The sequence below is a fragment of the Polypterus senegalus genome, chromosome 11 (assembly GCF_016835505.1).
Source record: "Polypterus senegalus isolate Bchr_013 chromosome 11, ASM1683550v1, whole genome shotgun sequence".
Classification (NCBI taxonomy): domain Eukaryota; kingdom Metazoa; phylum Chordata; class Cladistia; order Polypteriformes; family Polypteridae; genus Polypterus; species Polypterus senegalus.
In genome coordinates, this window is record NC_053164.1 from 19,274,939 (window position 1) to 19,301,545 (window position 26,607).

General features: G+C 39.0%; 1 protein-coding gene across 1 annotated transcript in view; it reads left to right on the forward strand.

The window, feature by feature from the left end:
* The window catches only part of si:ch211-11n16.2 (zinc finger FYVE domain-containing protein 1), a 76,273-nt gene extending 50,205 nt beyond the window's left edge, over positions 1-26,068 (forward strand). Inside the window, exons 7-11 of the mRNA XM_039768122.1 lie at positions 9,847-9,964; positions 11,771-11,941; positions 14,778-14,961; positions 15,054-15,152; positions 23,975-26,068. Of these exons, the coding sequence (XP_039624056.1) occupies positions 9,847-9,964; positions 11,771-11,941; positions 14,778-14,961; positions 15,054-15,152; positions 23,975-24,192 (790 nt within the window). The 3' untranslated portion in view covers positions 24,193-26,068. The remainder of the gene's footprint in view (positions 1-9,846; positions 9,965-11,770; positions 11,942-14,777; positions 14,962-15,053; positions 15,153-23,974) is intronic.
* Positions 26,069-26,607: the final 539 nt, after the last annotated feature.

Consider the following 26,607-nt stretch of genomic DNA (forward strand, 5'->3'; position numbering starts at 1 on the left):
TTGTACATTATATTACATTTCCATAGTGTCATATGAATTTCTATGATAAACTTTACAGTTCTGAAATTTAATACCTTATACAATGTAGGATACCAGTCTGTCAAAAGGCCCAAAACTTCTCTAAATTTAGTTGTTCTATTTTGTTCTAAATTTTGTTCACTTTGTTGTTTTTTGTAGCACACATCATTGGACCAATTTACTCACTAAATAATTACATTAACAAAACTGCAAATCTAACATTCTAGTTTAGAATTCAAAGCTGAAATGTATCTAATTAATTTAGCTTTAATGTCCAGTTCCTTATGTTATATTCCTGGTTTTATGGTTCCCTCTGAGACATGCACTTCCCCCAGTTCCTAACTATGGTAGCCATAAAAGGCACACCAGGTGTGAGGTGGTTTGTGGTGTGGTGGTTAGCTCAGCTGTAGTTAGAGTGGGACCAGCCTGGTGGAATCACAGAACTCAAATGCCATTGCCACCCCTTCAAATGTAGCAAATGTTAAAGTGCACCCTGAGCACAACTCTTTGGAGGACCACCAGAGGAATGTTAGCTGCCTCCTCGCTGAAGCATCACTTCCACAGTCACAGATACTGTTGTGCAGCTCCCTGCAGTGCAGCTTCTTGCCTCTAAGTGACTAAGATTATAGTCTTTAGGGCATCCAGCACTCCATTTATCCCCTCTTTGTACTCACTTAGCACATTGCAAGCTTCTTTACTGCTTTTCCACCACTGGTCTTACACTCATGCCCCTTTACACCTTTCCATCACCCACAAAGCACAGAATATCTATGACACCCAACTAATGGGCCTCAAAAGGTGGAGGAAAATAGCCTGTTTCAAAGTGACCATTAAAACACAAGACACTATATTGACATTTAACCCACCCCAGAATGGACATCACTTTAAATCACCTAGTTTAGCCTAGTGGGCTATACACATCAATATACAGGCTACAAAAAAAAAAAATTAAAACAAATGCAACCTATCTGTCTAGGCCTTTTGGACAAAGTGATTCCCTCATAGTCTTCTTGATTGTCTTGATCATTGTTCTCCCTTTGGGTCCTTTGAAATCCCTACAAATGTGTCCTAAACTATCCTGTCTTGCCCTTAGAAACCAGCTTCCCTCTGCATGCAGTACATCCCATGTTATGTGCTTATGGAAGAGAACACTTAGCTTTTATCTCTCAGTGTCCAGGTGTCTTTTCCTCAGTCCAGTGCTCGACAATGGTGGTGATGATGATGCAGTCCTTTGGCCTCTTTCAGCAGAATTCTGATGCTTGCTTCAGGTCCTAGTATAAAAACTTTGTCGCACACAAATTCAGTCCAAACATAAACAGTTCATTCTGGTTCTAAAAAGTCTGTAGAAATGGATGCAAAACAGTTTTTCTGGCTTTCAGTCAAATCAAGTCTTTTGTCCTTTTTTCTAGCAGCCACTGTTTCTCATTTTCTGGATGATGTTCTTCCTAGACTATTAATCCAGACCTTGTTATCAGGTGTAATTATTAATAGTGCTGCAACTTGCCATACTTTGTCCACAACCAGAGTGAATGAAATAATATTAATTTCTAATTGAGAGAAAGAGAGTGCTCACATATTTTATTAAAATGTCTGCCTTCTGTCCCTGCTCCACAATAACTCCTAGAGCTCTTTACCTACCAGACAGACTTAACAAATATGTGACACCTGTCTTTCTTCCTGCTTTGGTGATCATGTAACAAAGACCCTAAAAACTACCCAGCTGTTAGTGTGAATCACAACAGGCCTTTCTGTATGTCCTTCTTACTATCAAAGCAACAGCTTTCAACTCAGCTCACTAGCTACATTTTCACCCCTTTGTTCTACATGCCAGAAACTGGATGGTAAGCCACTGCTTTCCATTTTCTTATTCCCCAATATGAATGTGCTGCTTGTAATACTAATACTCTGCCTCTCCAATATACAGTAAATTTTGTTTTCTAAGCAGCATTAATCAACATGGGCTTTGAAAGGTGTGTTACTAATAACTAGCTTAATTTCTACTGCTGTTGCTGGATGTTCCACTGCCCTATAGCCTGTAACAGCTGTTCACCTTTAAAGTTATCAGGATCGATGCTACTTCAGTGTTAAATGTAAATCAAAGTTAAAAAACGTGCTTTTCCTTAAAACAAGGGTCAGTTTGTGTAGATCTACACTCTCACTCCGCTTATCTCATTTGCAGGGGACCATCTTTAAAACACTGGCCTCAGGGGGTTTTCTTTCCACCCCTCGCTGAGACCTGACAACTGCTCCTCCCCCGCTGATCTCTGTTGCTGCAAGCCGCTCGCCTCGCTATCATAAAACACCTCTGCCTGTTTCTCCTGCACAACAACCAGCATACTTGAATGACTGCCTCCTGTCCCATCAGCAATCTGCTCTGCTATAAACTGCTCTCCGGTGTGCAGCGTAACAGCTGAGTATTCTTGCCTTTCAACAAAAGCGGCTCTCTTATCAGCAAGCAAATATGAGAGTGCAGCGATCTGTGACAAACTAAGTAATCCTGCATTTATCTCCTGTTTCTCAGGGTCAAAAGACCCCGAAATCAAAGCACACACTTTAACACTGAGCGATCGTTGCTTAATCTGTGTGGCATTCTCTTTATACATTTCTAAGTGTACTGCTAGCTGCTTGCGACTTTTTGGCCATCTATTTCTCATCTGTCTTGCCTCCACAACTAACTGCTTTATAATAATTAACAATACATAACCTGTCTGACCAGCAGACAAGTGTATGTTTTCTATTTTAGCCGCCTTTGCCTCCACTTTATGCAGAGACGGCTTCTCTGCGTCTTTGACTAGCAACGGCCTGCGATTCTTCACTCTCTACACCCGTTGCGTTAAAGTTGTGGCTGCTGCCTCCGTTTTTAGCGGAGAAAACACAGCTGTAACAGCTGATTCTACCGTATACCTAAAAAACTTTACAAATGCTGTTGATGCACGCTGACATGTGCCGGCTGTATGCCAGCATGCGATTACAGCATATTTGCCGCCTGTGGACGATCCATCCCTGTCTTTGAAAAATGAAACCAAACACACAAAAATACAACACATGATTACTCCGTTAATCCTGCTCGCAGCGCCAAAATGTATTATCGTGGTATTTCCCTCTACTTGCCCTTTTACCTGTTTCCTCAAGGGTAAGTGTTCTCGTCAAGTTCGTTATCGGGTTGGTCTACTGTTGCACTTTAAGAGGAACACACACACACACACAGATAAACACACACAGACCCTAACCACAACAGTGCTCCATGAATGACACACACACGCTGATTAACCCTTAGCACTTTAAACCACACAAGTGCTATAGGAATAACAGCCTGTCATTCAGCACTTCAAGAGACTTACTTATTTTCGCACGAACAACAATACGATGTTTTAGTGATATCTCAGACCTAAATATTACTTTTGGTCTACAAGAATACATTTAAACATACAAAGACTCAGCACTCTTGACTATAGGCCATTCATCAGCCAAGAATACCTTCTTTATCGTATTTGTTCCTTCTGTTGAGTATAGCGCTCTTCACTCTCAGCCATATAAACCTCGCAGCACAGAAATAATGGCAAAAATCCGGCTGTCACCAGGTGCTCAAAGAAATCTAACTTATTACTTCAATCACTCTAGACATTAAGACAAAGCATTGAAAGTTAAAAGCAGCATGGTATTTATTACAAGAATAATAATAATACCACAAGAACAAAGAATACTAGAAAATAGGTAGTGATAGGAAAGTCTGAATATATATAGTCTTTAGAAAAAGCTTACGAAAAAGTTACAGATGACAAGGATGAATGTCCCAGGGAGGCGTTTGATTTAGCAGTCGGTGTTCATGATGCCTTTCTGACGACCAGGGCCGTCTTCGTCCATTCCTCTTCTTCTTTCTTCTTCTCCCTTTGCTTCTCTTTCTTCTCCCTTTGCTTCTCTCCTCTTCTTTCCAAACCAAGGCATATTTATTATGAAATGTCAAGCCTTGGTTTCACAACACATGCACCTGATTGGCTGGCTGTCCAAATGATTGATGAATTAATTCACTGTCTGTTTTCCCACACAACAAAACCTTTGATGTACTTTGAGGTAGCACTCCCAGGCTATAAACTAAACTTTGTTGTTCCAGATGTCCATCCATAAAATGTTCAATAGCCTGAGGTACCACCTCAGCATCCTTTCCCGGGCTATAAAACCAAATTAGCACGAAGCTATGAACAAGTGTTATAAAAGTAAGGTGTAAGGGAAGAAAACCTGCTTTAATTTGTTAATTTCATCTGTTGTCTTGTCTTGAACAAAATATAATGGAAACCAAAATGTACAGATTTTATACACCATAACAGCCAGTGTGTGATAGAGTGGAGGCAGGCAGCCGAGTGAAGAGCCCCGAGGAGGAGTGTAGCGTTGATGTTTGAAGGGGCTGAAGAGGGTCACTCTGGTTGAGTGTCTTTAGGGACCTGGAGTGACCCACTGCTCAAGCAACTCCTCACATAAGGCTAAGGAGGGGCAGTGGGTGCCATTGAATATAGGCTCGGGTTGGGACGGCGCCTTGCAGGGACCCAAGTCTGGATGTTGAAGGTTGGCTGTGCCTGTTAGTAGAATGTCTCCTCACGCTGCTGGATCCAAACAGTGTAAGCCGGGGAGATGTTAACTTTCAGAAGGACGCTCAAGGGCTTGGGCATTTTTTAGAGAACAGTTCCCTATAATGTATTTTAACCTAATTTTATGGGTTAATTATTAATGAAATTGAAACCGCCACAGTCACATGTATTTTTATTGGATTATTTTTTTTTTATTGATTGATTGACAGTTATTTTGAAGCACTGCACTATTTATTGGAACACAGTTAGATTTTTGATTTTAATAAAAGCTCTGAGCACTTTTACGCCTATCCCGTGCTACATCTATGTGTCCTTATTTGCCCGGCTCATCTCACGGTTTGAGTTCAAGAGGCTCCCAGGATCCAACGAGGAGCATGGAGAGGACAAGGGACCATCACAGAATAAACAAACTAAGGTAAACACACAGTAAAGAAGAGCAGTGTCAGTTTCATTAGAAGTCAAAAATTATGACAAGTAGAATAGAAAAAAACAAAACTCAAGTCAGTGGCATTTCTGGAAAAATTAAACATGTGAGAGATTCACAATCAGTTATACTGTATCAGATAAAGTCGCAGTCAGTGTGAGACGTATATAATATTTGTTATGATATCTTGCTATTACAGTCAAATGAAAAAGTTTGGGAACCCCTCTTAATTCTTTGGATTTTCGTTTATCATTGGCTGAGCTTTCAAAGTAGCAACTTCCTCTTAATATATGGCATGCCTTATGGAAACAGTAGTACTTCAGCAGTGACATTAAGTTTATTGGATTAACAGAAAATACGCAATATGCATCATAACAAAATTAGACAGGTGACCGCTGACAAACATCCCCACAGCATGATTCTGCCACCACCATGCTTCACTGTAGGGATGGTATTGGCCTGGTGATGAGCGGTGCCTGGTTTCCTCCAAATGTGACACCTGGCATTCACACCAAAGAGTTCAATCTTTGTCTCATCAGACCAGAGAATTTTATTTCTCATGGTCTGAGAGTCCTTCAGGTGCCTTTTGGCAAACTCCAGGTGGACTGCCATGTGCCTTTTACTAAGGAGTGGCTTCCGTCTGGCCACTCTACCATACAGGTCTGATTGGTGGATTGCTGCAGAGATGGTTGTTCTTCTGGAAGGTTCTCCTCTCTCCACAGAGGACCTCTGGAGCTCTGACAGAGTGACCATCGGGTTCTTGGTTGTCTCCCTGACTAAGGCCCTTCTCCCTCGATCGCTCAGTTTAGATGGCCGGCCAGCTCTAGGAAGAGTCCTGGTGGTTTCGAACTTCTTCCACTTATGGATGATGGAGGCCACTGTGCTCATTGGAACCTTCAAAGCAGCAGAAATTTTTCTGTAACCTTTCCCAGATTTGTGCCTCGAGACAATCCTGTCTCGGAGGTCTATAGACAATTCCTTTGACTTCATGCTTGGTTTGTACTCTGACATGAACTGTCAACTGTGGGACCTTGTATAGACAGGTGTGTGCCTTTCCAAATCATGTCCAATCAACTGAATTTACCACAGGTGGACTCCAATTAAGCAGCAGAACCATCTCAAGGATGATCAGGGGAAACAGGATGGACCTGAGCTCAATTTTGAGCTTCATGGCAAAGGCGGTGAATACTTATGTACATGTGATTTCTCAATTTTTTTATTTTTAATAAATTTGCAAAAATCTCAAGTAAACGTTTTTCACGTTGTCATTATGGTTTGTTGTGTGTAGAATTCTGAGGAACAAAATGAATTTAATCCATTTTGAAATAAGGCTGTAACATAACAAAATGTGGAAAAAGTGATGCGCTGTGAATACTCCGATGCACTGTAAGACCCAGACAGACCATTGGCCCTCACTGCAGAGAGTTCTGGTAAGGACATATTTAAAAAGGAGAAAGAAAGAAAGGGAATCTGTTTTTCCACCAAGTGACTAGACCAAATTTCATAGCAGTTTCCCCTTATGTAAAAAGTCTCTTCAGGAAAATGGAAAGATGAAGTGAAGAAAGATCTAAATGGAGAAAATGTGACAAAGCAAAGGAATATCAATGGAGAAGAGAGATATTGAAAATCAGATACTAGGGACCAGAACTGAAATACTGGGGACCATATAGTTTAACGTAATAAACATAATCTGAAATATTTGGAAAAGGGTAAAATATGACAATAACATTTACATGATACATTTTTAGTGAAACAATTATGTAGATTATGTTTTAGTTGCTGTAATAATAATAATACATGTTTATGTTTCAACATAGTACATGATTATTAATTGTAAATGCATTATTTCTATAGTATATCCTTCCTAAAGCATCTTAATCAAATTCAGAGACACAGTGGCTGTGGTAACAGCATCGAGCATAGAGCAGGAACCAGCACATTCATGTTCACCAAACTGACAATTTTTAAAACTTAACCTAGCATACATGTCTTTGTAGTGTTGCGGGGAAAATAATTTGCTAAATTGTCACATTTATGGTAATTTTGACTTTGATTCAGGAGTAGCATGTTGTGTGAGGGCACACTTTTCCTACTGTTACAAAAACATGGGCCTGAAGTAATGTTCACTCGATAAATTGCATTGGTCTTAAGTTTGGTACATTTTGTGTTGCAGTGTCATTTCCATCCACAAGATGGAGTAAAGTATTGCAAATATTCTATCTTTTGTTTTTGGCTGAATCCATAATATTTCTATTTTAAATATTACAACATTGAAAGAAATTCACAAAACATTATTTGAGGTAGTGCACACATCTTTTGAAGATGGGAATATCTGCAGTGGTTGGTGTCTAAGAATGAAATCACAAATTAGTCTAGTGTGTGTAGTTGTAATATACTTAATCATTTTCTCTCTTCACTTTCTAAGTGAAAGTTATATAGGCTTTGCACTTGCCCAAGCCATGAGTATTAAACTGAACCAGAGCACTGGTTGTGCTGCTGTTTGTTAAGTCATTTTATAGTATGTGTCTAGAGCAATCCTAGTAAGTGCATATGTGGTAAAAGGAAGGTACAGGCACTGGGGGCATAAGGCAGAAGCTCACAGTGAATAGAAAAGTGGTCTGTTACAGGGCCGACTCTTGAACACCTTAAATAGCGTATTGTTAGCTTTATATTGTACTTTTTAAAGTTCATCTCATTGATATTTCCTTTTTACAAAGCCACTTAAACATAATTTAGTTTTCTTTGCATCTATCATTTACTGCACTTCTAAGATCGATAATTGTAAGGGAAAATATCTATGATGTTAATGATATGGAATTACAGGAACCTTGCATCGCCTCTAGATTATGACATATTTTCTATTTTTAGTTCACATTTACAAAGAATATTTTATATATAGTTCTATTCATAGCTGTTACAATATCTGTTTAAGGTATATGAGGTATTTCATGCTTTACAGATCAAGAATTTGCTGAAAAAACACATCAGTTACCACACTACAGATGTTTTTTTTGCCATATAACACAAGATCACAGCATCAAGAAAAAGCCTTTCACATTTTAACAATTTTCACAGCTTGTCACATAGACTAAAATTGTATAAGACTTAAAATCTACTTTTAAAGTCATCTTTTTTTTTGTAAACATGAATTGTTGCTCAAAAGAACAAGACACAAGGGTTCAACACATCAGAGTGAAAACTTGTCATAATTAAGGTGCGAAGAAGAATAAAGAGACGTCAATATAAAGTAGCCCAACACCCACAATTATATAAATAAACAGATTAGCAAAAACACTACATTCCATTGCTATGCCGATGATACTCTGTATATGTGAGACTGGATTCGACTTCTCTTACACTTCCAACAACTCTTTCCTCCTGCTTGGATGAGATTGAGGCTTGGATGTCGAAGAACTTCCTTAAGCTGAACAGCACCAAAACTGAAGCTCTTTTAATTGGTAACCCCCATCAACTTCGTTCCTCAGTAAATTGTATTTCCTTTTCTGGTCATACTATTACCCTCTCCCCCTCTGTTACAAATTTGGGTGTCAAGTTAGACTCCCATCTGTCATTTGATACACATTCATCACCTCTGTAAAATTGCATTCTTTCATCTCCGAAACATAGCCAAACTCTGTCCCTGCCTCTCCCTTTGTGATGCTGAAAAGCTGGTTCATGCCTTTGTCTCCTCCAGGCTGGACTATTGTAATGCACTGCTCATCGGGATACCCAACAAGAGCCTTCAAAAGCTCCAGCAAATTCAAAATAGTGCTGCATGGATCCTGATGAGGGTGTGGAAATATGAACATATCTCACCAATCCTTCGGTCACTTCATTGGCTTCCTATTCACCTCTGTATTGAATACAAACTCTGTTTGCTCACTCATCAGTCTATTCATGGAAATGCTCCACAATATCTTAAGGAACTCCTTATATTACAATCCACTATAAAAAACCTTCGTCTTGCAAATACCTACCGCTTTCACCCCCCTAAAACCAAACTTCGTACAATGCGTGACCGAGCCTTTGCAGTTGCGGCTCCACGGCTCTGGAATGCCCTACCAGAGAGCCTGAGAACACAGCAGATTAGCCGTTTTAAAAAAAAAGCTAAAGACTTGTTATTTAGGAAAGCATATTAACAAGAATGCCACTATTTATTGTTATATCTCTGTTTTTATCTTGTTTTGTCCTTGTTAAATATTTTTATGTAGCACGTTGAGATTTACTACTAATGTAAAGTGCCTTAGAAATAAAATTAATTATTATTATTATTATTAAATTTTGGAGGCACTCTCTCTAAACGGATTAATAACAGAAAGTTTTGCTTGAAGCATGTAAATATTGAATTCCTCGTCTCAATTAGACAAACTGACAATGCACATCTTTGGTATGTATAGTGCCATCCACTAATATCAGCACTCATGGAAAAAAAAAAGAAACAGAAGCTTCTTTTTCTCAACCTATCACTTTAAATAGACAAATGGCTTTAATTTATTTCTGGAATGCCAGGGTTCACTGTTGCAAAAACTACAGTCCTTAGTTTGATATATTTTGGCATCTTTAAAAATACTGAAAGCGCACAGGAGAGCAGTCAGTCCACTCATCCATTTGGCTAGATAATTAATGCCAGTGTATCAGCCTGTCTGCTTTTAATGGGCATCTGGGTGTCTAGCAGCAGAACTGATTATTTTTCTCATGACCTCCAATAGTATAAAACCATATAGTTTGTTTTTTCACTTGCCTCATTTTCTCTTTATTTTTGTTTCTTTTATTATGTCACATTGTGCTATGTTTTGAATGTTGAACATGCTTTTCTTACAGATATGTGCTTGAGTGTTCCAACTGTGGAATTATTTATCGCAGTAGACAGTACTGGATGGGGAATCAGGATCCAGAAAGCAGTGTTGTGCGGTCAGAAGTTAGGCATGTCTGGCCTGGGGTAAGTATGGTTTCTTGTTAAAAAGATCCCTCAGATAGAAAAGGAGATTAATACTGTAGATTCAGTTAATGGGATTTCTGCTTTCTTCAGTTTTAGGAAATGTATTGCATAATTTATTAGAAGGTTTAGATTGTACCAATGTATGGCATTTTAAGCCAGGGAAAGGTAGCATTGCTATATACTTGCTGTTTTTTGTGTAAAATTATGAAAAAAAAGAATAAAATATTATCAGTACTTTAATATTTTAAAACTAGCCGAAGCCCGCCGTAAGAATAGGAACGGAAAACGATGAGAAAGGAATTCAGAAATCAAGAAGAAAGAAATACTTTTTGAAAGACGCAGTTGTAAATAGGTGTTTTTGTGGCGACGACAGATAATGAGTCGAAAGATCTAACCCTAGAAAAAGCCACATACAACTGACCGTGGCTGAAGACTGGTTGTTAGAATTATTGTGAAGAGTAAACAGCATGTGAGTATGAGGAAAGCCGCGCTTCTGAAATTTGATTACGTAAATATAATCAATAACAACCTCAAAAAAATGTTGTTGTAGAATGTCTTTAAGTGATTCCTGCAGCTTAATCCACAAGACTTGTACTACAATATCAGGTCTGTGCTCCAGTCTTTGGGTATCCGACAGTGCGTGTAGAATTTCCGGCCAAGCAGGATTACATGTGAAAGTGATAAATAAATGAGGCTGTCCGAATTTACATACTATGGCCATGGCATCCTGCTAGTTTTGTTGCATGTATCTTGGACTTCCTGGAAATATGGACGGTAATATGATCATTTTGCCTACACGTACGTTGTTATTTTCAGCGTTTACTTGCAGTGCATCTGACAGTCCTTAGTATTGTTCCACACGCAAATCTTGATGATCTAATCTGAGATAGTTGAGACGCGCGCCCTCTGTTTTAACATACGCATCTACGACATACTGTTGGAATAGTTTGCCGCTGGTGTGCAAAATACTAAATGTATTTCTCATTGCTAATCTGTACGTGTAAAATTGCCATTGAGTAAGCCTTATTCGCTTGGCGGTTCTTTTATCGGCAACATGTTGTAAATCTTTGTGCGAGCCAATGTGTCCGTAAGGGAATAAAATTGGGTAAACCATAGGATCGCAATTCATATTGATCGTGGAAATCTGTTTGCAGGCCTATGGGACAGATGCAAATGTTCCTTTCGGCAGGTGGTTCGCCATTTTCTCCAACGAAAATCAATGCAACATTAGTGTGACATTGTATCGTCGTAAATCCTGCCTTGGGTTTTCCTCGAAAAACATTCGTACAGATGCTGTTGGATTGGACTGAGCGATTTCATGCATGTGTTTGTATGATTTAGTGAAGGGTTTGATGGTTCTGAGCATGGAATCTAGCTGGAGAAGTAAATTTTCGCTGCATGCAGAGTTTGCTTTATTTTATAAGCGTACTTCAGAAGCTTGGCATGTAATGCCGTGTCGGCTGCGTGTGGGCGGGACTGGTTTTGAAGAGGAGCCACTGGCAGCATGGGGAGGGGTTTGGAAGAGGACGAATCGGAATCGAGAAATGTTGTGTCGGCTGCGTTTGGGCGAGACCAGTTTTGAGGTAGAAGCAGGACGAACCAGAAAAGAAATACAGTATATATAAGAGATTTTAAACAACACTAAGGTTTATGCGTTGTATTTTTGGTGCACAGAAATAAATCATAACTCACAGTGTTTTACTGCAAGTTTTAAATGTCTAGCATGTAATGTGTTAGTTTATTCTGTTTAGTAACATAGATAACATTTAAAAACCTTTATTCTGAGTTATTCCCCACTTTTTACAGAATGAAACATTTTCAATAAATCATCAAAACGCTGGGAGACGTGTGTTAGATGGGGTTAACTTTGTGATCCAGTCAGTGACTGAATATAGCTCTGGACCAAGTAAAGCTGTAACAGCCTGGCTTACTGACCAAGTGGCACCCCCCTACTGGAAACCAAACGCAGACATATTGGTGAGCCTCTGTTTGTCATTCTGTTCTACATTTTGCTTTGTGTTGCACTTCAATTAACATCTTGTTAAACATGTTCAAGATTTTTATGTGGAGTAATAAAATACACATTGTACTATCTAAATACGTGAATGTAGAAGGACACACATTTATCTTGATGTGTTGTAATAGGCTGGAAACAATAACTTTGGGATTTTGGTAAGCACATTTGTCTGTAGAAGTTAGAATGTTACCCAGATTCATGTATCCCTTACAAAATTTTGCTACTAATTAACTGAGTATTGTTATTTACCTTATCAGCTGGCAAGGCGCCCTGGGTAGCTAAAGAATGCTGAAAAAAAAAATAATGGTGCAGTCCAGTTCATGAAGTCCTTTAAATAATTCTGTCTCAATAAAATTTTAAAGTTTTAAAGAGTAAAACAATGTATTGATAAACATAAGAAATATAGAAATGTGATCACTGCTTGTATATCAGCGTATAAGCTGGAGAGCAGGACAAATGAAACAGACTAACGTATAACACAGCAGAGTCTGTTTTTTTTTTAAATAGATAGATAGAACTTTATTTGTCCCCAGGAGGAAATTTGGCCTTTTTCTGAATTTTCTTGATTTTACAAGCATTTTTGTTCAGTTTTTCTCTTTTGGAACCTTAGCCTTAACATTGCAGTCAACTTGATCTTGCTGTAATGCACAGCAAAGGATTCTTTATGTTTTTTTCAAATTAGTTAAAAGCTTCTAAACAGTAAAATCATGAGCTTGTTGCACAGTAAAAAGGACACAGAAAGATGTTTTTAGCTGACTGTTTACCAGCTATTTATTGTCCTCATTGTACTTGGCATAGGTAGTTTTATAATTCTAACATTTAGGTATTATTGCTCCAGATTCAGATTGCAATAGATCTGCTCAAATTTGCCTTGCTAAAGTTAAACTTAACAGTTTTAGTTTTTACATATGCGCTCTGCCAAAACTTTTCGAGACATATAACACATTCAAAATATTAAGCCTGTAAAGTCCTTACTAAGACATCCAATTGAAGAAGACTTATTTAATTTATGTTTTACATAACTGACAGCTTCCTGTCCTTTTCTGTTTTACCAGTCTTTCCTAAAATGTGTAACAATCAACAATATACTCATCCCCATGTCTGTTATTTAGCTAGTTTTTCTCTTATGGCTATGCTACCATAATTATTCTCTGCCACATACAACTCTAGCTCACTTGATTTAATTTTGATACTCCTGAAGTGAGTAATACTTTGTCTCTTGAACTTTCTTATACATTCATGGACAAAAATATTGGCATCCACGCACTTCTTTCAGAAAATGCAGCACTTCTGCTTTGATACTCACGTTTATTTCTTTTGTTTGCATTGGAACAACACAAAAAAGCAGAGAAGAAAAGTCCAGTCATTCCACACAGAATTCCAGAAATGGACTGGACAAAATTATTGGCACCCTCAACTTAATATTTGATAGAACACTCTTTGGAAACAAAAAAAATAAATCAATTGCTGCCTGTTACCATGAATTAACTACTTTAGACTATGCTTCTTTTTCCAACTACTCCAGGTCTCCTAGATTTGAAGGGTGCCTTCTCTCAACGACTGTTTTGAGGTATTCTGTGGGGTTTAGATCTGGACTTATTGCTGGTCACTTCAGAACTCTCCAGCACTTTCTCTTAAACTATTTCTGAGTACTTTTCCTTCATAAAGCATATATTGTCCTGCTGGAAGACCCATGGCCTCTGATGGAGACCCAGCTTTCTGGCACTGAGCCCCACATTGTGCTCCAAAATCCTTTGGTAATGTTCATTTTTCATGATGCCATGCACACAGTCAAGGCATCTAGTGCCAGATGCAGCAAAGAAACCCCAAAATATCTCTAAACTTTCACCATGTTTGATGATAGGGACTGTGTTCTTTTCTTTGAAGGCCTCATTTTGTGTAAACGGTACAATGATGTGCTTTACCTTTTTGTTCTAGTCTGTCCACAGGACATTCTACCAGAAACACGTTGGCTACTTTGTGTAAGTTTTGGCTAACTCCAATTTGGCTTTTTTATGTCTCTGTGTCAGCAGTCCTCCTGAATCTCTTACCATAGTGTCCCATTTCATTAAGATAGTGATGGATAGTGTGCTATTATTGTTTTACCCTGTGTCTACAGGTCACTTTGAATTTGTTTGGAAATTGATTGAGGTCCTTTATCCACCATTCGAACAATCCTTCTTTGATATCTTCCGTCAATTTTTTGCTTCCGTCCATGTAAAGAGATGTTAGCTACAGAGCCATGGGCTGTAAACGTCTTAATGATGTTGTGAACAGAGGACACAGAAATATTAGGATCTCTGGATATTGACCTGGAGCCGTGAGATTGACCATGCTTTTCCCAAATTCTGGTTCTCAAAAGTAAACTTTTCTCCATTTAAACAGCTTGCAAATGTGATTTCTATGCTTCCACCTGTTACTTCCCACATGTGAGTTTAAATACAAAAGAGAGGAGCATCATATGATTAAAAAACAATTATTTCTTTCAATTTTGAAAAGGTACCAATAATTTTGTCCAGTCCGTTTCTGGAGTTCTGTGTTGAATTATATCAGATTTGACTTTTTTTTGTCTTTTTGTGTTGTTGAAATGCAATCAAAACAAATACATGTGAATTATAATTGCAACATTTTTCTAAGAAAAGAAGTACATTTTCTGAAAGAAGTGGAGAGGTGCCAACATTTTTGGCCATGGCCTGCGTCCATCTCTGTGACGCACTGCTTACTTTTCTCATCCTCACGTTTAACTGAACCACTTTATAGAGATTATATTTTGAGACATTTGACCTCATTCCACAGGTTTGTAAAGGCTGCAGAAAACGCTTTGCGCCATCCGAAAGGAAACACCACTGCCGTTCCTGTGGAGAAGGCTTCTGCCAAGATTGTTCTAGCAAGACCATGCCAGTGCCTGAGAGAGGCTGGGGGAGTGTGTCAGTTCGGGTTTGTAATGCCTGCTACCAACAAGGACCAAGAATCTCCAAGGGTGCGATGCACTTTCATGATATCAAATCATTTAATTGTAGCTTGTGCTTATGTGCACAAACATAATTTTTTTTGTTTTGTTTTGTTTTGAAGAGTCTAAGGTGGAGCCAACAGGGCTGATTGCACGAAAGGTTACAGAGGTGGCACAGAGCACACTAGACTTTGTTTCAACAGCAGTGGAGTATCCACTTGGTAAGGCTCTTTTTAATTCTTTAAATACTAGTTTTGGCAAATTGCGGCTGATTTTTGGTTCTGCCATGTTTTACAGAATAAAACTTCACACGTTAAGCTGTAAATTTTATATGTAGTGAGACACTCCAATTGACCCTGCTAAGATGTTTCATAGTGCATGTTCATTGATTTAGAGATTTACATTTCTTTCTAGCTAATATTATTAACATAGAATTACCAAAGCCTACGAAAAAACTCATAAATCCGTCCCACCTTAAATCCCTTTTCACCTCTCCATCAGCGTCTTTTGTCTTTGAAATGTGTCGATAAGCAGCCTGCTATCACATCCCCCCACTGCACAAAGTTTTCTCAGGTCAAGTCTGTTTACCTGCATGTCAGTTGCATTTCATGCAAACAGAAGCTTATTTTTCTCATCCTATCGCTTTAGATAGAAAAATGGTTTTAATTTATTTCTCGAATGCCAGTGTTCACTGTTGCAAAAACTACAGTCATCATCTGAGTTCACCTCTGTTATAGGACGTCTTTATGTGAAAGCAGCAGTGTCAGATCGGGGGAGTGTGAATGTAACTGGGAGAATAAAACTGAATTAAAAAACACAATGTTAACCTTTACAAGTACCATACATTTACACCGGCTGTGTTACAGACTTAAATCAAATGTATGTTTTTATTCAAAAATAGTAAGAATAAGAGCAGTTCACTTCTCAAAACGGAGTTGTACATGATCGAACTCGTGACCTTTTGATTAGCAGTCGGCAGTCCTTACCATCACACCACCAAAGCAATCGTAGTAAGGACGTGTCAATGTCTCACCCTAACACGGGTTCTTTTTCTGCAGTTATATTCTTGAATAAAAGCGGACTTGTTTTGTTATACTTGTACCTTTTGTGAAAGTGTTTATTTGATATTTGGACTTCTGGCTTCACACATTATACGCGTCATGTCTACATTTTGTCAATTATTACTAAAACATGACAAACATTTGTGTTTTAACAATGTGTTTACTTAGATCATTGTAGACAAGCATGTGTTCCAAATAACGATGCAGTATTTATAAAAGGTGTCACTTTGCTTGACTTCTCACTCTATACAACTCTAAGCAACTGACAAGCAGGTAAACAGACTTGAGCTGAGAAAACCTTGTGCGGCGTTGGGGGGATGATAGCAGGTTGCTTGCTGCTAATCAACACATTTAAAAGACAAAAGACGCTGACGGAGAGGTGCGAAGGGTTTTAAGGTGGGACAGATTTACGAGTTTTTTTGTAGGCTTTGGTAATTCTAGTGTTAATAATATTAGCTAGAAAGAACTGTATGATAAATTCTTTTAACACTAGAATCCCTGAAGCCTATGAGAAAAGTTGTAATGCTGGGCCACGTTAACTTCCTTTGTACCTCCTCATCAGTGTCTTTGTTTTGTAAATGTGTCAATCAGCACAAGCAGCAAGCAGCCTGCTATCCCATCCCCACCGACGCAGCTGAAGTTCTCCCAGCTCAAGTCTCTTTATCTTGGAGTGAGGTGCCTGGAATTCTATAGGGTAAATAATATATCATTATTTGGAATTCATGTATTTCGTGTGTCTTCCGTATAATGAGAAATTTAATAATTTATTTTTCTTTGGTTATATTTTTGAATAAAGGTGCACTTGTTTTGTTACACCTTTTGTGAAAGTGTTTATTTGATATTTGGACTTCAGTCTTCACACATTATACACTTAACATCTGCATTTTGTCATTATTAGAACATGAAAAAATTTCTGTAAGTTATGTGTTCATCATTTCTTGCCTCACATTTCCTGTCATCCTACATTTACCCAGATTGTTGTAGACATGGAAATGTATGGATTCCAAATAACAATATATTATTTACCCTATACAACACCAGGCACCTCACAATGGCGCCAACTCATCATGGCGGCGCACGTGCAGGCTGCGGCTTACAGAGCTCCCGAGTATGCGGTGTTTAGTGTTAATCTTTGTTCGCCTTTGTCAACTAGTATAAGTAAAAAAAGTAGATTTAAGTGATAGTAGTACGCAGACATACATACGAGTGGCAAATCCTGCTCGATTTCCAAAGAAACTGCGCCGAAATATCCAGTGAGGTGACAGAGACGCTCCGCAGCCTTTGCTTACTTCGGCAGCCTGAGAAGCTGAGTTGGCAAAAACGCAAGTGCAGCAATCGGAAGCAGAAACGAGGTAAACGCGGCAGTGTTAGCACAAGGCTAAAAACTAACCCCACCAGATCTGCGATACTGTCTATTCTGCTTGCGAACGTCCGATCGCTGGACAACTAGCTGGATTATATAAAGCTGCAGTGGGAAATGAGAGACTGCTGCATCTTTATTTTCACTGAGACATGGCTCCAGGAAAACATTGCAGACTCAGCCATCCAGCTAGACGGATTGACCATCTTCCGAGGGGACAGAGATGCCTCTTTGTCCGGTAAGACCCGCGGGGGCGGACTATGTTTATGTGAACAGAGAGTGGTGTACGAACGCTGCCTCAGTTGCACGACACTGTTCCCCACTGATAGAGGTTTTATCAGTAAGGTATCAGCCTTTCTACCTGTCGAGTGAATACAGTTGCTGGTGGTTGCCATCTACCTCCCGCCTAGCGCAAATGATAACCAGGCGCTAGCGGAACTCTACGAGATCATCCGCAAACTGCAAACGACGCACCCTGAGGCATTTTTCATTATTGCTGGAGACTTCAATCATGCCAACTTGAGGTCATTTCTACCAAAATTCTCCCAGAATGTGAACTTTGCTACTAGAGGGGGAAGCTGTCTGGACAATAAGGAGAGCTAAGTGGGCATATGCACAGAAGATCAACAAACAATTCAGCAGCACCAGAGACACACGTCGTATGTGGCAGGGCGTTCAGGCAATTACAAACTACAAGCCCAACCCACACAGCAGTGATGATGATGCCTCCCTTCCGGATGAGCTGAACAACTTCTTTGCACGGTTTGAGGCGCAGAACAAAGAGCCTGCGAGAAAAGCAACAAGCAAGCACTCTGTCTCTCCATAACAGATGTGAGAAGGACTCTATCCAGAGTCAATCCACGCAAGGCTGCAGGACCTGACAACATACCTGGTCCTGTGCTCAAAGAATGTGCCAGTCAACTGGCTGGTGTCCTCGCAGACATCTTCAACACATCTCTGAGCCAGTCGTCAGTCCCAGCATGCTTCAAGTCGACCACCATCATACCAGTGCCAAAGAAATCATCAGTGACATGCCTGAATGACTACCGGCCAGTTGCACTTACGCCAATCTTAATGAAGTGCTTCGAAAGGTTAGTCATGTCACACATAAAGACTAATCTCCCTGCCTTCCTTGACCCTCTTCAGTTTGCATACCGCTCAAACAGGTCAACTGAGGATGCCATATGCTCTGCCCTTCACCTCTTCCTGACACATCTGGATAAAAAAGACACATATGTCAGGATGCTATTCATAGACTTTAGCTCTGCCTTCAACACAATTATCCCTCCAAAGCTGGTTGTAAAACGAGCAGGTTGGGCCTGAACATCACCCTCTGCAATTGGATCCTGGACTTCTTGACAGAGAGGCCCCAGTCAGTTCGGATGGGCCACAACACTTCCAGCATCATCACACTGAGCACCGCAGAGCTGTGTGCCTAGTCCACTGCTGTTCACCCTGCTGACTCACGACTGCACAGCCACGCACAACACCAACCACATCATCAAGTTTGTGGATGATACGACGGTGCTGGCACTGATAAGCAGGGATGATGAAAGAGTATACAGATATGAGGTGAAACAGCTGTCCGGTTGGTGTGAAGAGAACAATATATCTCTCAATGTTGACAAGACAAAAGAGATGATCGTGGACTTCAGAAAAACACGTCGTGCCCACATCTCATTCAGCATCAACGGTTTAGATGTGGAGATTGTTAGGAGTACCAAGTTCCTCGGTGTGCACATAACTGAGGAACTTACGTGGACACATAACACCTCATCACTAATCAAGAAAGCCCAGCAGAGACTACACTTCCTGAGGCGGCTGAAGTGAGCACGTCTTCCCCCTTTCCATCCTCACCATGTTCTACAGAGGCACCATGGAGAGTGTCCTGACCAGCTGCATCACTGTCTGGTATGGAAACTGCAACATATCCGACCGCAAGCGCCAGCAGAGAACATTATTGGGGTGCCTCTCCCTTCACTACAGGATATATTTTACAAACGCAGTGTCCGCAAGGCCTGCAGCATTGTGCAGGACCCCTTACACCCCTCACATGGACTTTTCACACTTCTGCCATCCAAGAGAAGATAGTGCAGCATCAAAGCCAAATCTGCCAGGCTGCAGGAGAGTTTTTACCCCCAAGCTGTTAGACTCCTTAACACCAGGCTGCCCCCGGGACCTTCCACACAGCCTCAACCACCTTTAAGAACAGAACTTTTATACATGAAAACCACTGTCCTGCAAAGATGAGTGTGCATGTAGAAAAGAACTGAAAATCTCATACTGACCTTTAAGTATTTTGACACTCTTGATATCCTTCTGTTGTGAAACATTCTGACCTGTCAAAGTTTACACACGTCTTAAACAACTATTATCATACACTGATAATCTCTGTATTATCTATATTGTTTATTATTTATTTATTTATTATATTACATATCTTACACATCAATATTGCTGCTACTACTTTGTCCTATCTTTGCACAATGTCTTGTCTTGTTTGTGTTTTAATTTTTAAATTTTAATTCTATTTTTAATTTATTATTTGCACATCATGTTGTTACACTGTGAACCCCGAGCTTCGCAATTTCATCTATCTGTATACTTGTATATGGTTGAGATGACAATAAAGTTCACTTTGACTTTGAAACCCAGATAAAGAGACTTGAACTGGGAGAACTTCAGCTGCCTCTGTGGGGAATGGGATAGCAGGCTGCTTGACACATTTACAAAATAAAAGATTATGACTTTTTTCATAGGCTTCAGGGATTCTAGTGTTAAAAGCTTTTGTGATTTCCTTCAAGCAGTCTGGGTAATATGCTTTAAGCTCTGCAATATGATAAATGTATTGGGCTGAAGTAAAATAGATAACAGCCAAAAAAGATATCAAGGTTCTGTGGCACTGTAGAACTAGTTATATGTGCACTGCATTGAGTGCTCCAAGCCATATTTTCTGTGAATTATATGATGCAGTGCTTCTCAAAGTGATTTCAATTGAGGACCAAAGTCAAAAGTGTGGCTTGCCACCTATGGCATAAATGTCATATTAATTATTATTACCTTTTATTTATGTGAAAAATACCAGCATTCAAAGCCAGTGTCACTGGCTGCATGGGGTTAAAGGACTTACTTTGCTATGCCTGAGCTTTCCAAACTGACATCAAAATAAATTTAACAGGCAGTGATAGAAATTTAGAATTGTTTGTAAATAATTTAATTTCATAGTGACATACCTTGATTATGTTAATACAAATTAAAAAGGTAAAAACTGTTGTAGGGACAAAAAGCCTGATACATCTACACTGGAATGGGCAGTGTGCTTGCAACTGTAATGGCTTTCTGAAATGCACTTTTCCGGAAAGAGCGAACTAGCCCTCTGGAGTGATTTATTCTGGGAATTGAGCACACCAAGATAATGTCACTGAGGTTTTAAGTGAGAGGATTTAAAAGGGTCACAGGTTGTTGTCAGACTGTGTCAGAGAGAGAGTTAGTAAGAAGTGGAAAATCCTCTGCGAAACAGAGAGAGTGAGAGCAAAGGGTTAGTGTCAGCTGCATTCCTGGATGAAGCACTCAGGTTAGTTGCTTTAAAGTTGTGCTGTTTGGTTGTAGCAGTAGGAAGGTACAAGTAGGTGTTTGGAGGCTTGGGAACAGCTTGATTTTAATAAAACAATATAAACAAAGAGCTTAAATTTTGCATTTCTCATGAACTGCCTCGTATCTACTTTGAAATCCTATTCAACTCCTTAACAGCAGCACCCAGGGCAGGAATAAGTTGGGTGCTATTGATGCTGCAGCATTAGGTCAATTCCTGAAATAGGCCCAGATGAAAACAGATGAGAAGTTTCCGGAAACTGAACAGTTTTCCTTTGCTATATTAACCTCAAAATAATTCTTAGAATGAAATTTGGAGTCCGACTTTCAGACGCCTAGACACAGCGTTACTTATTATACAGTTACTATTGTTCTTTGCACTGTGACGCAACTATAATGTCGTGTTTATTGTTAACCGAAGATTTCAAGTTAAAGCTATCAATTTTACGTTAAACAGTTTACTTAGTAATTTAGCTGCGTTTTTTGCAATATCTTGGGTATTCTTGCCACTTTATTATTGTTCGGTAAGTGCCACCTGGTAAATTTTTCACCTTGAAAGTTAGTTGTACAGTAAAAATCGATGGCTATTTAAATGGTTATCTGTAAAGGTAAAACTAAAAGCCGGCCTGTGGGCCCAGCATGGATGTTTAGAATTTTTAAAATCCTCGACAGGATTCTGGTCTATTATGAAATTGAAATCGTGGACAAATTTTTACCCTCAAGAGCCTGAACTGAGTCACTTTGACCCAATATCTCTGCAAATTCATTTTTTCTTACTCTGCTTGGTAAGAGAATTGCAAAATATTGTGTATTTCATTGTTAGGTTTTCTGCATTAAGTGCACTTTTTAGACAATTGCTATTAATTGTTGCTGTTACATTGTTTGATGTTAATCTCGAGTTGTTACGATACTACGTCGTTATTATTTTTCATGTTCAATAAAGGCTGGCTGGTTGTGTCGCAAGCAATTAAGGCTCCTTGGTCGGTCTGAGTTCGCATGTACGGTGAGTGTTGAATGCACATGCACCAATGGCGAGAAAAAATAGACCTTTTTGCTCTGCAGCATCAAGCCCAATTTCGACTTAATCCAGCCCTGGCAGCACCAGATTGGATTTTATTATCTAGGGGGAAACCCATTGTGATATCCTACACTGTTTGACTTAATTTTGTTTAATCTGTGCTGTGGTGGCAGCATAAAGATGAAAGACGCCTCACGCCTGGACAAACTTGTTAAGAAGTCAGGCTCTATTGTAGGATTAAAGTTGGACAGTTTAACATCTGTGGCAGAGCGACGGGCAGTAAGCAAACTCCTGTCAATCATGAAGAATCCACTGCATCCACTGAACAGGATCATCTCCAGGCAGAGAAGTAGCTTCAGTGACAGACTTTTGTCACTGTCCTGCTCCACTGACAGACTGAGGAGATCGTTCCTCCCCACACTATGCACTCTTCAATTCCACCGGGAGTAAATGCTAACATTAATTTTATTTTAATTTTTTTCATTTTTATTACTATTTAATTTAATATTGTTTCTTTGTATCAGTATACTGCTGCTGGATTATGTGAATTTCCCCTTGGGATTAATAAAGTATCTATCTATCTATCTATCTATCTATCTATCTATCTATCTATCTATCTATCTATCTATCTATCTATCTATCTATCTATCTATCTATCTATCTATCTATCTATCTATCTATCTATCTATCTATCTATCTATCTATCTATCTATCTATCTATCTATCTATCTATCTATCTATCTAATCAGATATCTGGAATTCCATTGGGCCTTTTTTGTCCTATCGATCTCTGGAATTGATAGGGGAAGGTGTGCGTACTTTAGTACCGCTGTATTGCGTATGTGAGTGTGTCTTTCATTAAATTGTGTGTTACTGTGCTGTATGTGTTTTGTTTTGTTAAAATACAACCACAGGGTTTGAAGTCCAAAACCCTAACCACTGTCATACTGCCTGCATAATAAATAATGGATAAAATGCAAGAACAACAAAAAATACATGTCAACATTTGTCAGCCAGTGATTAATGGATCACTCCTCCCAGGTTAATTATTACCCTATATGCTCGCATATAAGTCACGTCTTGAAACCCAAAAAATGGATCATAAAATCAGACCCCAAATGCTTCATCGTAGATAAGGAATGCTCTTACAATAAAGATGTATGAGGGTGCGAGATACAAAAAACACAAAACAGTGCAAACGTTGCTTCGGATAGTTCGGGTATTACCGTTTGGTCACGCAGGCTCAATACATAGAAAAAAAAAAAAGGCTGTGTGCCCCGTAGTTACTCTCTCAGGTATGGAAGCGTATTAGGGCCATGGAGAAGAAAAACAAAATATGGACGCAGTGAAGAAAACAAAAGCATATGTCGAGAATAAAGTTGAAGAGAGGAAGTCAGTTTAAGAAGCATGTACCGAGTAACATGGGTCAGGGTACACTTAACACAAAGCATTTAATGTGCTACAGTACTTATGACGGGGTTTGAGAAAATCTAGTAAATTAAACATTGATTTTAAAATGAAGTTTACAACATTCTACTTTAATGACAAAATAAACTGAGAGTAAAGTGAACATGTCGACTTTAATCTCGACATAAACATCTAAATTAAAGTGGAAATGCCGAGAATAAAGTCAACATGTTCACTTTATTCTCAACAGACTTTTTTTTTCTTCACTGTGTCTGTAATTTTTTTTTTCTTCTTCGTGGCCCTAATACGTTTCCGTACTCAGGTGGGTGTTAGCATATCATAATCTCTTGGATTAGTTATTTGAGTTTTCCGTATTCGACTTATACGACCGACATAATAAAATACCGGAAATTATATGGTAAAATCGAGCTCCAACTTGTCCGCGGGAGAACTTAAGCACGAGTATATATGGTAACTCCCCTACACCTTTATGAGTTACACTTGGTTATCCTAGATAAAAAAGAGACAAAAACTCTGTTTTTTTGGCTATTGTATCACATGAGTCTATGCTGCTGTTTCACTCTTTTTTATTTTTATTCTTTGCAGGGTTTGTTAAGGAAGTGGCGAGACCTGATTATTGGGTGCCAGACAATGAGATCGTAAAGTGTCACAACTGCTCCATACCCTTCACACCAATGATGTCTAAGCACCACTGTCGGTCCTGTGGTCAAGGTGTCTGTGACCATTGCTCCACTAAACGGCGCCCAGTGCCTTCTCGTGGTTGGGACCACCCTGTCCGAATCTGTGATGAATGCTGTTCATAGAAAGGCAGTCTGTAACTGTGAATCTTTCAGACACAATATACTGATAACAGATGGCCAAGAAACAACAGGGTGGACATCTTTGTGTTCCTTGTAAATTTTAGAGATCTTAGTGGACATTCTATGCATCTGTTACTGGAGCAAATCTTTATATTTATGCTCATTTTAGTTTGCATTAAGAACCTCTTATTGCCTAAATTTAAGGTTATATTAATTAACTAGGAGTAATGCTTTTCAAAGACAATCCACTGTCTTGAGTGTTAATTTAACATGCTATGGGCGACTCTTTTTTTTCTAAGAAATTTCCTTTATTGAAAGGCTTGTGCCCTGTATATAATGTTGATTAAGGAACCCCACAGTTCGCAAGATTTTAGTAGAGCAATCTTTATGTGATGCACACACAGCTAACTTGTATTGTACTGTCTGGATCTGTGCACACCACCTGGCAGGCATAACCGTGTTCTCCTGCTCATTGATTTGACAACCATGCACAGAATAACTCTGTATACTACAGCAGTGAAATTCCTGCTAATGAAAGAAGACAAAACTAAGAAAGGAAAAGAAAGATTGACTGACAAATGAGAATTTTTTAAGGTAATGAGAGATTTGAATAATATGTCTCCCCACCATACAAGGTAAGATCCCAATTACACCTTGTTAGTAACATATGTATGTTGCATTTTAAAGACCAAACAGCAGTGACGTTTCTAAAGCCCATTTTCGGTTGCATCTCACCTTGACCAATCAATTTGTGAATTGCCACGTGAAATTGCATGCCTGTGTATGGACTGGATGTCACAACTGCCCTTTTTATTAAGTTATTTTATTGGGCGACACACAGCATTCAATAGCCATTTTGTAGTCTCATTCAATGTCTGTGTGGAATCATTTTATTAGCAGTTGTTGGAGAATAGGAAGGTGATTCCTTATTCAAAACTGAATAAAACACACTACAAACTGTGTCACGTCTACATAAGTAAAAGTGGTAGTCTTCTTTTGAATGGTAGAGATACTCCAAAACCACATTTGAAACAAGACAATCATTCGAGCACAGCCTACCTCTGCTGCTGCCTGCAGGATTGGACGTTTAACAAGCTGAACACTTGTAAAATTAGATTTTTGACAAAGTTTTTACATGATATATTTTCCTCCTGGTATCCATTTTTTACTTAGTAGATGGATGGATGGGTGAAAATGCAATTTTTTTTTCTTCTTTTTTATTTTTTTTTCCCATTAATTAAAATGAAGTTTTATGTAAATTAGCCGATTTTTGTATTTGTAGGGGTAATAACCACAATTGCACATTTAAACTGTTCAAGTCTTAAAATTAGCAATGTTTAGGGAAAAGTTAATGCTTGCTGGTTTGTTTGGTACACCATGGAGAACTTTGATAGTTTATTTTAATGGTGGAGTGATAATCCATCGGGCATTTGAAGGCATCTTGTCTTGTCTATACTTTGTATAATAGAGATACAAAAGTAATTTGTGCTGTTTCCAGTCAGTGCCGTACTGCTTTCTCCAGACAAAACTCTTATAGTTTGATCATGAGGACTGGAATGGCATCTCCTGTGTAAGAGGCTATAAGATGAAACTGATTCATTTTTTTCACTGCCTCGTTCTGTGTTTAAGCATTGTAACCCTATGTTATAATGTTTACATATCAGATTCACTTATAGCGTATTTACTCACCTTTTCTTTTTTCCTGAGGAAAAGACCACAATCTGTATATACCTGTAGAGCAATGTTACTGGATGCACTTTAAAAAGAATTGTTATATTCATACTATGATGTATATTTTTAAATTTAATTTCATTTGAAATATTATATTGCAAGACAAGTCTAACTAATTTAGTTTTGCCTAGTAAATTTTCCTAAAACATCTCGGTCCCCTGTTTTTCATTTGAAAAGGTTTGTAAATGTTATAACCTGTGTTAATGGTGGAGTGGTGGCTCTGAGGCCAGGGATCTGCACTGTCAATCAGAAGGTTGCTGGTTGCCTCCAGGAGGAGGTTGAATCTTTTCAGTTTAATCGTGTCCCTTTTAGCATCCACTTATTTAAAAAATGTGCCTTAAAGCATACAATGAATTAGGCTCTGTGGTGGGCTGGCGCCCTGCCCGGGGTTTATTTCCTGCCTTACGCCCTGTGTTGGCTGGGATTGGTTCCAGCAGACCCCCGTGACCCTGTAGTTAGGATATAGCGGTTGGATGATGGATAGATGAATTAGGCTAGTTGGTCTGGACTCTTACTATAAAATGAGTTCTTAAACAAGAACACAGTGACACAGATGAGTAAATATTGCACAGATGTTAGGAAGTTTTTCTACACCCAGGGAAGGATAGATATGTGGAATAAACTGCCAAGTAGAGTGGTAAAGAGCTGGATTTTAGAGACCATCAAATCTTGACTTGATGTTATATT